The sequence below is a fragment of the Oncorhynchus mykiss genome, chromosome 6 (assembly GCF_013265735.2).
Source record: "Oncorhynchus mykiss isolate Arlee chromosome 6, USDA_OmykA_1.1, whole genome shotgun sequence".
NCBI classification, from domain to species: domain Eukaryota; kingdom Metazoa; phylum Chordata; class Actinopteri; order Salmoniformes; family Salmonidae; genus Oncorhynchus; species Oncorhynchus mykiss.
The window spans coordinates 85092098-85108679 of NC_048570.1; the positions used below are offsets into that span (position 1 = coordinate 85092098).

At 40.9% G+C, this 16582-nt stretch overlaps 1 protein-coding gene across 1 annotated transcript; it reads left to right on the forward strand.

Moving 5' to 3' along the window:
• The first annotated feature begins 12050 nt into the window (after positions 1-12050).
• On the forward strand, positions 12051-15203 carry LOC110506910 (U2 small nuclear ribonucleoprotein A'). Its single transcript, XM_036981275.1, has 9 exons — positions 12051-12208; positions 12371-12518; positions 12617-12695; positions 12935-12981; positions 13146-13248; positions 13619-13698; positions 14059-14137; positions 14509-14602; positions 14790-15203. The coding sequence occupies exons 1-9, from the start codon at positions 12127-12129 to the stop codon at positions 15074-15076; spliced, it is 999 nt and encodes a 332-aa protein (XP_036837170.1). The 5' UTR covers positions 12051-12126; the 3' UTR covers positions 15077-15203.
• The last annotated feature ends 1379 nt before the right edge of the window (positions 15204-16582 follow it).

Below are 16582 nucleotides of genomic sequence, written 5' to 3' on the forward strand. Positions count from 1 at the left end.
AGTAGCAGCAGCGTGTGTGAAAGTGTGTGTCAATGTGTGTATGGCGTCAGTATGCATGTGTGCGCGTGTTGGGGTGTCAGTGTATGCATATGTGAGTGTGTGGGTAGAGTCCAGTGTGTGGGTAGAGTCCAGTGTGTGGGCATAAAGTCAGTGTAAAAAATGGTCAATGCAGGTAGTCTGAGTAACCATTTGATTACCCCCACAGCATGATGCTGCCACCACCGTGCTTCACCTTGGGGATGGGGACAGGTTTCCTTCCGACATGACGGTTGGCATTCAGGCCAAAGACTTTAATCTTGGTCTCATCAGACCAGAGAATCTTGTTTCTCATGGTCTGAGAGTCTTGAGGTGTCTTTTGGCAAACTCCAAGTGGGCTGCCATGTGCCTTTTAAAGAGGCGTGGCTTCCATCTGGCCACTACCATAAAGGCATGATTGGTGGAGTGCTGCAGAGATGGTTGTCCTTCTGGAAGGTTCTCCCATCACCACAGAAGAACTCTAGAGCACTGTCATAGTGACCATTGGGTCACCTCCCTGACCAAGGCCCTTCTCCCCCGATTGCTCAGTTTGACCGGGTGGCCAGCTCTAGGAAGTATTGGTGGTTACAAACTTCTTCAATTTAAGAATGATGGAGGCCACTGTATTCTTGGGGACCATAAATGCTGCAGAAACGTTTGGGTACCATTCCCAAGATCTGTACCCTGACACAATCCTGTCTCGGCACTCTACGAACAATTATTTCGACCTAATGGCTTGGTTTTTGCTCTGACATACACTGTCAACTGTGGGACATTATAAAGACAGGTGTGTGCCTTTCCAAATAATGTCCAATCAATTGAATTTACCACAGGTGGAATCCAATCAAATTGCAGAAACATCTCAAGGATGATCAACGGACACAGGATGCACCTAAGCTCAATTTCGAGTCTCATAGCAAAGGGCCTGAATACTTATGTAAATGTGATATTTCTGTTTTTATATAATACATTTGCAAAAATGTTTTAAAAAAAACTGTTTTCGCGTTGTTATTATGGGATATTGTGTGGAGATTGCTGAGGATTTGTTTTTATTTAATCCATTTTAAAATAAGGCTATAACGTAACAAAATGTGGACAAAGTCAAGGGGTCTGAATACTTTCCGAATGTACTGTAACTGCTACATATCAATACAGCATTATGTACTGAACAAAAATATAAAGGGCAGGGGCAGGAGCAGGGGCGCAGCCATGAGTGGGCTTGGGAGGGCATAGGCCCACCCACTTGGGAGCCAGGCCCACCCACTGGGGAGCCAGGCCCAGCCAATCAGATTGAGTTTTTCCCCACAAAAGGACATTATTACAGACAGAAATACTCCTCAGTTTCATCAGCTTTCCAGGTGGCTGGTTTCAGATGATCCCGCAGGTGAAGAAGCCCTATGTGGAGGTCCTGGGCTTGAGTGGTTTCACGTGGTCTGCGCTTGTGAGGCCGGTTGGATGTGCTTCCAAATTCTCTAAAATGACGTTGAAGGAGGCTTATGGTAGAAAAAGTTACATTTAAATATCTGGCAACCGCTCTGGTGGACATTTCTCCAGTCAGCATGCCAATTGCACACTCCCTCAAAACTTGAGACATCTGTGGCATTGTTCTGGTGACAACTTTACATTTTAGAGTGGCCTTTTATTGTCCCCAGCACAGGGTGCATCTGTGCAATGATCATGCTGTTTAATCAGCCTCTTGATATGCCACACCTGTCGGGTAGATGGATTATCTTGGCAAAGGAGAAATGCTCACTAACAGGGATATAAAAAATTTGTGCACAAAATTTGAGAGAAATAAGCTTTTTGTGCATAAGGAACATTTCTGGTAACTTCTATTTCAGCTCATGAAACATGGGACCAACACTTTATATGTTGCATTTATATATTTTTCAGTAAATAATTTCCCATGTTGCATTTTACTGGATTTTTCCCACCCGCAATATGAATATCGGGTGGCGACTGAGGCGACCAGGTGAATTTTCCATACCAAAACAAAACCATTTGCGAACCACTGCTGGATGTTTAGCATACAACTGTTTCCTTTTATCTTAGTTCAATTTGACAAGGTAAATAAAATGAAATAAAAAGGTGATTAAAAAAACGAGTTCCCTCAGATAAATAGATTAGTGTTACATACTGTTTTTTGTTTTAAGCCTTTCACAAACCTTATCCCTAAACTATCCCTTAACCCTATCCCTAACCATTCAGAATTAATGCCTAAAATGACATTTTAGTTTCACTTTGTGTAGAGTTTGATTTACAGCTAAGATAAGGCACCACATGGCAAAATTAAAACGTTGTGATGAATTCTGCTGACAAATTCTGTCTGCAGCAGTTTTGTCACCAAGTATCACACATTTTTGTGCGTTCCTGAAAATAAAGGATTTACTAGACAGCCCTTAGTTGTTTTTTCATTGTCTTGAAGGAATCATTTCTGTGATCGGTTTATTTGTAATCTACTGTTTGTTATGTTGCTGCAATGTTTCATTGTCAAATAAGATCTTTTTTCACAAAAACATAAGCGAAAGTGAAACCAGAAAGAACACACCTCACCCTGCAGTGAATCTAGTCTATCTCTACAGTAGCCTACAGATTTGTTCATTCTTTGATGGCCAGCAGCAATGGCAGAAGCATACTCGTTCTCTCTGCTTGTTGAGCTAGGAAACCATGATGTCCCCAAAGTACAAAACAAGTTGATCAAATATTTCCAGAGTAAAAAGTCCAACGGTGGTGATTGTCTAGTTGAAGTCTCAAATGGACAAAGAGCAGTTGTGCGGTTCCGGACAGAGGAGGGTACGTTTTATTAATGTTCACTTGTTTTTCCACAAATTATACAGGTTAATGTGCATATTGAAATCAAAGGCATAAGTGTCACGTTCTGACCTTAGTTCTTTTATTATGTCTTTGTTTTAGTATGGTCAGGGCGTGAGTTGGGTGGGTTGTCTATGTTCCTTTTTCTATGTTTGGGGATTTCTGTGTTTGGCCTGGTATGGTTCTCAATCAGAGGCAGCTGTTTATCGTTGTTCCCGATTGAGAACCATATTTAGGTAGCCTGGTTTCACTTTTGAGTGGTGGGTGATTATTTTCCGTGTTAGTGTTTGTTACCACACGGGACCGTTTCGTTTGTGTCACTTTGTTATTTTGTATTTTTGTAGTGTTCAGTTTGTCTTATTAAAATGGACACTTACCACGCTGCAAATTGGTCTGACCTCTCCTACTCCTCATCAGAGGAAGACGACGAACGTTACAATAAGGTTGTTTATAAGATATACTATTATGAAATAACAACCCTCATTTATTTTCATTGTCGTAATGGAAGGATCAAATGTAAACTAAATATGTGAAGCCACTTTCAGACATTTCACATCTAAAAACACATTATTTTTGTAAAATTGTACTTTTGTTCTTTCACATATAAAGATTGAAGCGTCAACTTCAACTCCCATGTTAAATCAAAAGGACATTTAAGTTACGCAATTAACACATTTGGAGCCGCATGGTTTTCTGAAATGTGTATTTTCTGTACATTTAAATGGGAAAATATATTTGGTTTTGAATATGTTTTCTGTAAACTATTGTAGGCTTTTCCTATGATAATTGGGTCGGTCCACCAGTTGAGTGCCTTTTGGGTGGTGTAACTTGGTCCTCAAATTTTTTTCTTTCACACTTTCACATTTATGTCATAAAGAGCACATGTTCAACTAAAAGAAAAAACATGTTTTCCCACCAAGAAAAAACTACTCCTTATGTGTCAAATAAAGTAACAGGGTTGACCGTAACAGGGTTGACCGTAACAGGGTTGACGGTAACTTGTGTTGACCGTAACAGGGTTGACGATTTAATCTTAAATCAGCCATGAATTCCCTTGTGACAGAAGGAATGGATGCTTGTTATATGCACAGGGAGGGGCAATTGAAATCAAGTTTGACCAACGTTAAAACATTTCTAGCCTGTCTATCAATGGGTAACAGTGTTGACGTGTTATGCTCGACCGGCAATTTTTTTCCACCACAAAACATCCAGCTCACCTGCTTCCTGTTTCTGGACATTTTGAGCCTGTAATCAAACCCACAAATGCTGATGCTCCAGATACTCAACTAGTCTAAAGAAGGGCTGTTTTATTGCTGCTTTAATCAGTACAACAGTTTTTAGTGGTGCTAACATAATTGCAAAAGGGTTTTCTAATGACCAACTACTTGGATTAGCCAACACAGCGTGGCATTGGAACACAGGAGTGATGGTTGCTGATAATGGGCCTCTGTACGCCTATGTAGATATTCCATTTTAAAAAATCAGCCGTTTCCAGCTACAATAGTAATTTAGTTATTTTAATGGACAAAAAAATGTGCTTTTCTTTCAAAACAATACATTTCTAAGTGACCCCAAACTTTTGAACGGTAGCGTATATATGATGGGATGTAAAGACCTTATGGACAGTGTATGGATAGAATGTGGTATATCTGAAGAATACGTAGGATAGAATAGTATTTGTACAGCTATTGGATAGGCCTTGACTAGAATACAGTATATTCATATGAAGTAGGTAGAACAGTATGCAGCATTATTAAAGTGACCAGTGTTCCATGTCTATGCACATAGGGCAACAGCCTCTAAGGGGGGGGGGGGGGGGTGCAACTCAGTATAGGAAGATGTTTTTAATGACTTGTACCCTCAGTGTATGTTTGCTTTTTATTACTTTATGCCCCCAATGTTCTTACTAAAGTACCCTTTGCCATTCCTGCAGTCAACTACCAAAAGCTATATATACACTGCTCAAAAAAATAAAGGGAACACTTAAACAACACAATGTAACTCCAAGTCAATCACACTTCTGTGAAATCAAACTGTCCACTTAGGAAGCAACACTGATTGACAATACATTTCACATGCTGTTGTGCAAATGGAATAGACAACAGGTGGAAATTATAGGCAATTAGCAAGACACCCCCAATAAAGGAGTGGTTCTGCAGGTGGTGACCACAGACCACTTCTCAGTTCCTATGCTTCCTGGCTGATGTTTTGGTCACTTTTGAATGCTGGCGGTGCTTTCACTCTAGTGGTAGCATGAGACGGAGTCTACAACCCACACAAGTGGCTCAGGTAGTCCGACGTCCACAGGTGGGGGTTGTGCTTACAGCCCAACACCGTGCAGGACGTTTGGCATTTGCCAGAGAACACCAAGATTGGCAAATTCGCCACTGGCGCCCTGTGCTCTTCACAGATGAATGCAGGTTCACACTGAGCACATGTGACAGACGTGACAGAGTCTGGAGACGCCGTGGAGAACGTTCGGCTGCCTGCAACATCCTCCAGCATGACCGGTTTGGCGGTGGGTCAGTCATGGTGTGGGGTGGCATTTCTTTGGGGGGCCGCACAGCCCTCCATGTGCTCGCCAGAGGTAGCCTGACTGCCATTAGGTACCGAGATGAGATTCTCAGACGCCTTGTGAGACCATATGCTGGTGCGATTGGCCCTGGGTTCCTCCTAATGCAAGACAATGCTAGACCTCATGTGGCTGGAGTGTGTCAGCAGTTCCTGCAAGAGGAGGGCATTGATGCTATGGACTGGCCCGCCCGTTCCCCAGACATGAATCCAATTGAGCACATCTGGGACATCATGTCTCGCTCCATCCACCAACGCCACGTTGCACCACAGACTGTCCAGGAGTTGGCGGATGCTTTAGTCCAGGTCTAGGTGGAGATCCCTCAGGAGACCATCCGCCACCTCATCAGGAGCATGCCCAGGCGTTGTAGGGAGGTCATACAGGCACGTGGAGGCCACACACACTACTGAGCCTCATTTTGACTTGTTTTAAGGACATTACATCAAAGTTGGATCGGCCTGTAGTGTGGTTTTCCACTTTAATTTTGAGTGTGACTCCAAATCAGGACCTCCATGGGTTGATAAATTTGATTTCCATTGATTTGATTTCCATTGATAATTTTTGTGTGATTTTGTTGTCAGCACATTCAACTATGTAAAGAAAGTATTTAATGAGAATATTTCATTCATTCAGATCTAGGATGTGTTATTTTAGTGTTCCTTTTATTTTTTTGAGTAGTGTATATATACAGTGGGGAGAACAAGTATTTGATACACTGCCGATTTTGTAGGTTTTCCTACTTACAAAGCATGTAGAGGTCTATAATTGTTTTTATCATAGGTACACTTCAACTGTGAGAGACGGAATCTAAAACAAAAATCCAGAAAATCACATGGTATGATTAAGTAGTTAATTTGCATTTTATTGCATGACATAATTTTATATATATATACAGTACCAGTCAAAAGTTTGGACACACCTACTCATTCCAGGGTTGTTCTTTGTTTTTACTATTTTCTACATGAATTAACACATATGGAATCATTAAGTGACCAAAAAAGTGTATATTCTAGATTCTTCAAAGTAGCCACCCTTTGCCTTGAAGACAGCTTTGCACACACTTGGCATTCTCTCCACCAGCTTCATGAGGTAGCCACCTGGAATGCTTTACATTAAACAGGTGTGCCTTGTTAAAAGTTCATTTGTGGAATTTCTTTCTTTCTTAATGTGTTTGATCCAATCAGTTGTGTTGTGACAAGGTAGATGGGGTATACAGAATATAGCACTATTTGGTAATCGACCAAGTCCATATTATGGCAAGAACAGCTCCAATAAGCAAAGATAAACGACAGTCCATCATTACTTTAAGACCTGAAGGTAAGTCAATCTGAAAATGTAAAGAACTTTGAAAGTTTCTTCAAGTGCAGTCGCAAAAGCCATCAAGAGCTATGATGAAACTGCTCCCATGAGGACCACCACAGGAAAGGAAGACCCAGAGTTACCTCTCCTGCAGAGGATAAGTTCATTAGAGTTACCAGCCTTAGATTGCAGCCCTTTTGCAGTTCAAGAAACAGTCACATCTCAACATCAACTGGTCAGAGGAGACTGTGTGAATCAGGCCTTCATGGTCGAATTGCTGCAAAGAAACCACTTCTAAAGGACACCAATAAGAAGAAAAGACTGCTTGGGCCAAGAAACACAAGCTATGGACATTAGACCGGTCTGATGAGTCCAAATGTGAGATTTTCTGGTTCCAACCAACGCTTCTTTGTGAGACGCAGAGTAGATGAACCGACGATCTCAGATGACCTGGCATCAACAATCACTCAACCTCAACCCAGTTGAGATGGTTTGGGATAAGTTGGACTGCAGAGTGAAGGAAAAGCAGCAATCAAGTGCTCAGTATATGTGGGAACTCCTTCAAGACTGTTGGAAAAGCATTACAGGTGACGCTGGTTGAGAGAATGCCAAGTGTGCAAAGCTGTCATCGAGGCAAATGGTGGCTACTTTGAAGAATCTAAAATCTAAAACATATTTTCATTTGTTTAACAGTTTTTTGGTTAGTACATGATTCCATGTGTTATTTCATAGTTTTGATGTCTTCACTATTATTCTACAATGTAGCAAATAGTAAAATAAGAAAAAGAAAAGTTAAACGGGTTTGTTATATCTCAGTCGTCTGTGATGTATATAGTGTGGGATGCAAACTCAAAATGGTATACATTTCAACTGTATATCTGACATGGTACAGGTGTTTAACCATTTGTGTGAGGTGTATACCTTTGTTTTCGAAGTAGATTTTTTGAAGACTACCAAGAAACACTCTGTGTGACCATGATTTAGCCCACTCCAGTATTACAATGACATGATGCACACTAGAATATGGCAGTGTTTCTGTCATTGGTAACATGTATCTTCTTCTATCTTTTTGACTGCAATAAATACCTGCTGTTTAAACATGTTGATGTTGTTTACACATGTTGATGTTGGAGGTGATGGTGCTGGAGATTATTATTTTTTTCAACCAAAAAAATGAAATGTAAAGTTTTTTTTAAAGTTTTCTTGTTTTTCAATCAACCAACAAAACACATTCCACATTCACAGATGTGACAGGCTTTTAAAAAATGCAGGATTTTAATCCATGACGGCGTAGTGTGTTACTAGTAACACACTACGCCGTTAGTAACACACTACACCGTCATGGATTAAAATCCTGCAGCGCACGCAAGGTCCCCCTGTTCAAGCCAGCGCATGTCCAGGCCCGTCTGAAGTTTGCCAATGACCATCTGGATGATCCAGAGGAGGAATGGGAGAAGGTCATGTGGTCTGATGAGACAAAAATAGAGCTTTTGGGTTTAAACTCCACTCACCATGTTTGGAAGAAGAAGAAGGATGAGTACAACCCCAAGAACACCATCCCAACCGTGAAGCACGGGTGTGGAAACATCATTCTTTGGGGATGTTTTTCTGCAAAGGGGACAGGACGACTGCACCGTATTGAGGGGAGGATGGATGGGGCCATGTATCGCGAGATGTTAGCCAACAACCTCCTTCCCTCAGTAAGAGCATTGAAGATGGGTTGTGGCTGGGTCTTCCAGCATGACAACGACCTGAAACACACAGCCAGGGCAACTAAAGAGTCGCTCCATAAGAAGCATCTCAAGGTCCTGGAGTGGCCTAGCCAGTCTCCAGACCTGAACCCAATAGAAAATCTTTGGAGGGAGCTGAAAGTCCGTATTGCCCAGTGACAGCCCCGAAACCTGAAGGATCTGGAGAAGGTCTGTAGGGAGGAGTGGGCCAAAATCCCTGCTGCAGTGTGTGCAAACCTGGTCAAGAACTACAGGAAACGTATGATCTCTGTAATTGCAAACAAAGGTTTCTGTACCAAATATTAAGTTCTGCTTTTCTGATGTATCAAATACTTATGTCATGCAATAAAATGCAAATTAATTACTTAAAAATCATACAATGTGATTTTCTGGATGTTTGTTTTAGATTCCATCTTTCACAGTTGAAGTTTATCTATGATTAAAAAAAAGTACAGACCTCTACATGCTTTGTAAGTAGGAAAACCTGCAAAATCAGCAGTGTATCAAATACTTCTTCTCCCCACTGTATATATTGGCATGATGTTTTTGCACATTTTCTATTCAAATGCAATAAGCTTTCTCCTGCATTTACTCTACAGTCTGCAATGATTTAAAGGTTTAGAGAATTTCATAACAAGTCCAAAATATTTTTTTGCAGCTGCATTGTATGGAGACGGCACCTACTTTGCTGTAAATGCAAAAATACTCTGCCAGTGACAAATACTCAAAACCGGATCCCCAAGGCCAGAAGTACATGTACCCACAGTATAATCAAAACTAGAAATGTAACGTCTGTGCCCAGTGGGATCTGCTTTATAATTCAAATGCAATTATATATATATTTTTTTACTTGTGACATGCTCTATATTGGAATATTCAGTCAAGTCAAACTCAAAATGTTTAGATAGCAACAATTTCAGCCTAGAAGGTTTTGTGATTTTTACTGATTCCATGTCCACTTTGTTTGAATGTCTAAAACATCACCAGAACATCTAACTTCACAAAAATATTGATTCACATTCCCAGACAGCACAGATTATGTAACATCCTGGGCTAAAAGGCTATTTAAATGGAGATTCTCCATTGAGCATGCTTTTTTAGTCCAGGACTATGTTTAATAATCTCTATCCAGGAAACCAGCCCATAGTGTTTTCACTTGAACAGTAAGTCATCAGGTTGTGTGAAAGTTCACTTCAAGAAAGTAATAACCTTTGGCGGTTCTCAGAGAACACAATTATTACAAAGTGGGTCATAAACCATGGTTTTTGCCTTGTTGCATGCACATATTTGGATTATAAAGCCTTTCGGTTAATGAATAGTGAATATGGCTGTTCTGATAAATCTTGTGATAATGCTTCTTTCTGTTGGTCTACATTAAATGTAAAAATAAAGCTAAACTAAATATATTGCATTAACATGCTGTTTTCCCCCATTTTTAAATGTGTTGAGGGACCTGGAAAAGGCGGGGATCATTTACTGTGGACTGATTTGAACTACTGTTATTGTACATTCAACTTAAAGAAATGTTTGCACCTGAAATAATTTTGGTGTGGCACAGCAATACTAATGCAATCAAGACATCTTAGATTTGGTATTATTTTGATTTAAGGCGAAAATGTAAAAACTAGACAAGGGCAGTGAATCATTTCACAACTTGTAAAAGTTGAATATATTTGGTTCAGGAAAATTACAACCAATAATGGCAAATATATTGCGCCTTTGAACTTTGGTGTGAATCACTTCAACATTTCAGACCCTGAGAGGAATGAGCATAGAAATAGATACTGTAGAAAGAGACTGATTCTGTGTCTCTCCAGTCTGGTTGAAAAGCTTCATAGTTTCTGTATCCACTGCAGTTTTTTAATGAGGACGTCTCTCACACAGTCATGCCATCATTACTGTTGTTGGGTGAGGAGTAAATGTCTTTCCTCTAAATCACGCGTCAAGCTCATTCCACAGAGGGCTGAGTGTCTGTGGGTTTTCTCTCTCTGTGTCCCATACCTGTGGGACAGAGAGAGAGAGAGAGAGATCCCAGAGAGAAGAAAGGCAGGTAGCTTAGTAAAACTAATACAGTTTAGTATGTTCATTATCGTTGTAAAAGATTACATCCACACGCACAATTACCTCTGCACATGTATTGTCAGTAACCAGCAAGACAAGACAGACAACAGAAATGTTGACAACACTCATCAGCAATGATGTCACGGTAAGTCTATTACACCTGGTTTATTTGAATGTACATATACTGTAGATCCTGTGTGCATGAGTCATCTTTTAGGATGAACTGAACTGTTATGGGGATGTTATTCCCAGCATCACAAACAAGAGAGACAGACAGCATGGCAATGTGCATGGCAATGTTCATCTTCACATCACAACATATTCCACTATCAGTGTCCCACACACATTCATTCATTCACTCCACACAGTTTTTTAAAAAAGTATCAAAATCCCTTAAATGTGGGTCCCACCCTTCCTTACCCTTCAAGATGAAATAATTTCTTTCACTTTCACTTTGATGCTGACCTAGCAGATCGCTGGATACCCCCTCAGAACCCATGTCCATTATTTAACTACTCCTTTAAAAGACAATAAGCACACAATTGCAGAGCTAAGGCACCAGTCTGTTTATAACACATAAAAGGATGACCACACCATCAGAGGATTAGAGAGGGAAGAAATGGTCCCAATTATAGCAAAGATGAGGATAAGTTGCCCTGCTTAACTTCCTGTGGGCGAGGTGAAGCTGAGAAAAATCTATTAGTAACCTACCTGCGGGTAAATAACACGCTAAATGGGATTATCATTGTATATGAACAGAGGATATCTAATTGGAATTCAGAAACATGTTATGCCTAGGTGACTTTCAAATAAGTTGCCATAACTGAGAAACCAAAAGATCACTGCACTCACTTATTGATATGTGTGTGGCTCAGTTGGTAGAGCATGGCACTAGCAACACCTGGGTTGTGGGTTTGATTCCCATGGGGGGCAAGTAGGAAGCAATATGAAAATATAGGTACTCATTACTGTAAATTGCTCTGGATAAGAGCATCTGCTAAATTACTCAAATTCAACCAAATGAAGAGATGTAGTTTGACCGTGCAATCTCAATTATCATCTCGCCTCTTCCTCTCTGATAATACCAGTTGGATAACACCTAAACTGACCTGTGGGTGGCAGCAATAAGCCGGAAAGCATCTAGTCCGCCAGAAAGTTACAAGAAGATCCGGGATCCTTGGGACATCCCTGCCCCATTAAAGATTACATTTTAAATGTTTAGGGTAAGGGTCGGGGTTAAGTTTAGCGTAGGGACGTCCCAAGGATTCCAGATCTCACTGACTGAAGAAGAAGGGGCAATAGAGATGTGCAGCTATCTCGGTCTGGTGAAACCCTTATCAAGTGAATAAGGTTCTGGAAAGCTTCTAGACAAATACATAGTCACCCCCGTGAGATCCTGACAGTTGTCTTTGAATGATTATCAGTCATCATCAGACACTTATTGAACCTATTAAGATCTCAGCGCTAGAGCGCGCTCGATTAAATTTGACCAGTTATTAGTTTACACCGAGTTGCATTGTGGGAGTAGACTTACTTCCGGGCGGCAGCGTGTTGAAAAAGCATTGTAAGGACTGGATTTTTTTTAAAATCAAGAAACCCGCTTATTACATTTTTTTGCTTTCCCAGTTAGCCGTCGATATGGTAAAATTATCGGCAGAGCTAATTGAGCAGGCTGCTCAATACACAAACCCCGTGCGCGACAGAGAGCTGGATCTGCGAGGTAAATAAACCTGCGCATTTCATGCTAGCTAGCTAGAAAAGCTAACTCTGGTTGGCTAGGCCTTCGCACTGTAATAACTGATGGATAGTGATTGCTAACTGCTAGCTACACCACCAAAACTATCTGGCTAACCTTATGCTGGTATGCTCTGCTCTCATTTAGGTTACAAAATTCCTGTACTTGAAAACCTTGGGGCTACACTTGACCAGTTTGATACCATCGATTTCTCTGACAATGAAATCAGAAAACTGGACGGCTTCCCTTTGCTCAAGAGGCTCAAAACGTTGCTCATGAACAACAACAGAATATGGTAACTTTCGCAGTAATTGTGTTGTCTAGGATTGCTAGAATTCGTTTTAAGGTTAGCTTCCTAGCTAGCTATCACTGTGTTTTGTGTGCTCCCCACAGTCGTGTTGGTGAAAACCTTGAACAGGCATTGCCGAGTATGAGGGAGCTGATCCTCACAAGCAACAACATCCAGGAATTGGTGAGTTATCACACATCTCATCAGTGAATCGGTCAAGGCCTTATCTGATCAGATCTTTTAAAATAATTACTGATTGGGAGCATTTTACTTACGCATGTTGTTGATTGGAAAAATATGACCTGTGCTGTTATTTAGCAATATTTGTGACATGAGTGTGCTCCTGCGTTAAATTACAGCGGTTGAACCATCGATTTGTTTTTAATGTGTTGGCATGTTTTTAAATGTGCTTTTACCTCCAGGGTGATTTGGATCCGCTAGCCTCAGTGAAGACATTGACCCTTCTCAGGTATCTCATGATCAATACTTGCCTCTACTACAACACCTAGTTAAGTCAGATTCATGCATTAATTTCACTGTAAATTGCAGGACAAGATGAGTTGCTATATTTGTGCACCTAAATCCTGTGTTTTGTGAGTCAATATCGTAATCTCTGATTTTATGACATCTCAGTCTCCTAAGGAATCCAGTGACCAACAAGAAACACTACAGGCTCTATGTCATCAACAAAATTCCCCAGATTCACGTGCTTGACTTCCAGAAGGTCAAGTTAAAGGTAAGTGCATGCCATCGTTCAGAAACTAAATATAGAAAAGCGTTGTCATTACCAGGTCCAAAGGGTGGTCATTTATAACACAGGTCAGGTTGTATGAAACAACGTTGTTTTTTGTAATGATGTAGGCCTTTAGTCAGGGCAAACAATCACATACCGTTGGACTTGGCCTACGAAGGCCCTAGTTTTTCATCTTTGCAGTGCAATGATAAAGAAGCCTGCAGAATAGAAGGAATTGTATAGGAGAGCTCTGTCTTCCATACAGAAAGTGCTGTATTTGTATGTTTTTCCCAAACCTCTGTCCATCCTTCTCGTGAAGGTGTCGTTGTCTGATTGGAAAAGCTCTCACTTTAACTGTGATGTATTACCATAGGAGCGTCAGGAGGCGGAGAAAATGTTCAAGGGCAAACGAGGTGCTCAGCTTGCAAAGGATATTGCCAAGCGGACCAAAACGTAAGATGAAAGTCCCTGTCGGACGGCAGCTCCTTAGAATCACTGGACACTGGCTGGTGGGGGTGTCGGACAATCACCGGAACACTCTAGAATTGGACTATCTGCACCACCGATCACTCTTGTAGATGGGGTGTTGCGTAGCAACTGGAGTATCTAAATATGTGTTGACCCAACTACTGTGAACACCCCCCATGCAACAGTGTTTCTTAGGAGCGCCGTCTCAATGGCATTTCCTGTCGTATCAGTTTATTTGACTCAATAAGAAAAGATACTACACCTGAGATACTACACTGGTTGAGAGGCTAGAGAAGCACCCATCCCCTCCATGTTCTCTCTAACTCTGCTGGTGTGCGTTCTCAGGTTCACCCCCGGAGCTGCCGTGCAGCAGCCTGAGAAGAAGAAGATGGGACCGTCTCCCGCTGACGTGGAAGCGATCAAGGCACTTCATAATTTATTTATACATTTTATTTAGCACCAGAAAATGTACACTCGCTGTGTAGTTTGTTCATTCCACAGATTGTGTGTTCAAACTCATTGCAACACATGGATTAGACCTACGTCATTGTTTTCAGACAGTGACACACTATGGCGTGGACAGCTCAGTTTCTATACCACTATTCCATTGACCTGATGTAATGTTCACAATTTTAATGGTCAATTTATGGTCTGCTAAACAAATGAATGTAATGGGACTGGCAATCTACTCTAATGGTTCTTTCAAAAAGAGTCTGTTCATCACAACCGAAATGCCCATCTAATGTAATGGTTCTGTATGTATGAACTAATACATTTGTTCTGTGCCCTACCCAGAATGCAATAGCTAACGCCTCGTCTCTGGCCGAGGTGGAGAGGTTGAAGGGGATGCTGCAGGCTGGCCAGATCCCCGGACGGGAGGTCAGACAAGGTGTGTACAGGCGACTAGATCTTCTCCATATGGCATGTCCAAGGCATGTACTGTGTGTCTGTCATGTCCTGCGTTGTCTGAGTATTTAAATGAGCCACCGATGGACAAAGTAAACAGCATTATGGGGCAGAGGGGTTTGCATATATGGTTCTTTGACTGTTTCAGGACTTTATTTCTCTTGTTGCAGTCCCCCCGGAAATGGTGGAGGTGGAAGAGGAAGAGGAGGAGAACGGGGTTGTACATATGCAACGAGAGATACAGACAGAGGAAGGAAATGGAGTGGAGGAGATGGAAGAGGATGTGGTGGAGGAGGTACAGGGAAAGGTGGAGGAGGTAGATGTCAAGGAGGTGGAGGTAGAAAAGGAAAAAGTGGAGGAGAAAGAAGAGGGGGAGGAGGGTGAAAAACAAGAGTCTGAGGAAGATGAGTCTGAGGACGATGATATGGATGAAGACTCACCGGTTAACGGATCATGATGGTTTTATGCGGATCTCATGTCTCAAGTCTTGCTTGATTTGTAAGTTTATATTTGTTGAGCATGCATGTAATGCCATTTTGAGTTATTTTGAGAAATGAAAATACAATAAACATTTTTTTACAAAACGATGCAACCAATGATTACTGCTCCAGAATAAACTGATGTCTATACAGTCTTATCCAATACAGTCATACATTTGTTAATACATTTCCAGATTTTTATTTCACTTTAAAATGGTGTGGTATATTTTATTGATCAGTGGATTTTTTAAAATATGAGACTTGTTATTGCACACAGAGTGAGTCCATGCAACTTATGCACATTTTTACTCCTGAACTTATTTAGGCTTGCAATAACAAAGGGATTGAATACTTGACTCCAAAAATTTCAGCTTTAAATGTTACATTTGTAATAACATAGTTCCACTTCGACATCAACAGTAAGATGGCGCCGACAGAGATGGTCGCCTCGCTTCAGGTCCTTAGGAAACTGCAGTCATTTTTTTGTTATATTTCTTACATTGTTAGACCAGAAAATCCGCCATCACTGCCAGAGTGGCTGCTGCCAACATACAGACAAATCTGCCATCACTGCCAGAGTGGCTGCTGTCAACATACAGACAAATCTGACGTTTTAATACATTTAATAAAGGTATCACTAGTCACTTTAAGAATGTCGACATATCCTACATTAATCATCTCATATGTATATACTGTATTCTATACCGTCTACTGCCTATGCTGCACGGCCATCGCTCATCCATATATTTATATGTACATATTCTATTCATCCCGTTCCATTTTTTAAACCTTTATTTAACTAGACAAGTCAGTTAAGAACAAATTTTTATTTTCAATGACGGCCTAGGAACAGTGCGTTAACTGCCTTGTTCAGGGGCAGAACGATGTATAAGGTAGTCGTGAATATGTTAGATTACTTGTTAGATATTACTGCATTGTCGGAACTAGAAGCACAAGCATTTTGCTACACTCGCATTAACATCTGCTAGCCATGTGTATGTGACCAATAAGATTTGACTTGACATGGGGTATTGTGTGTAGGCCAGTGATAAGTCTAAATTCAATATATTTTAAATGTGGGCTGTAACACAACATGTTTTAGAAGGATTCAAGGGGTGTGAATGTTCTGAAGGCAGTGTAGCTAGTGCCTACCAGTGGCTACTGAATGGAGGATGGCTCATAATAATGGCTGGAATGGTGTCAATGGAATGGTATCAAACACTTGGAAAAACATGAGCTGTCCTCCCCTCAAAAGTGTAGTATTTGGTCCCATATTCTTAGCATGTAATGACTACATCCCGCTTGTGACTACAATCTCGTTGGATGCATTTTTGTGTGTTTTGGATTATGTTTTACCCAATAGGAACTGAATGGTAAATGATGACTGGAGTAGATAAGATGTTCCTGAACACTTCAAAATTAATCCTGATAACGTAATGATTAAGAAAAATCATGAATAATGATGAGTGATAAGATTACAGAGG

Bases quoted from the DNA above. Each gene is read 5' to 3' on its own strand.
- LOC110506910 (XM_036981275.1), top strand. From the start codon at position 12,127: ATGGTAAAATTATCGGCAGAGCTAATTGAGCAGGCTGCTCAATACACA. The intron at 13,699-14,058 runs GTAAGATGAAAG...GTGCGTTCTCAG, and splicing joins ATTGCCAAGCGGACCAAAAC to GTTCACCCCCGGAGCTGCCG. The intron at 14,603-14,789 runs GTGTGTACAGGC...CTCTTGTTGCAG, and splicing joins CGGACGGGAGGTCAGACAAG to TCCCCCCGGAAATGGTGGAG.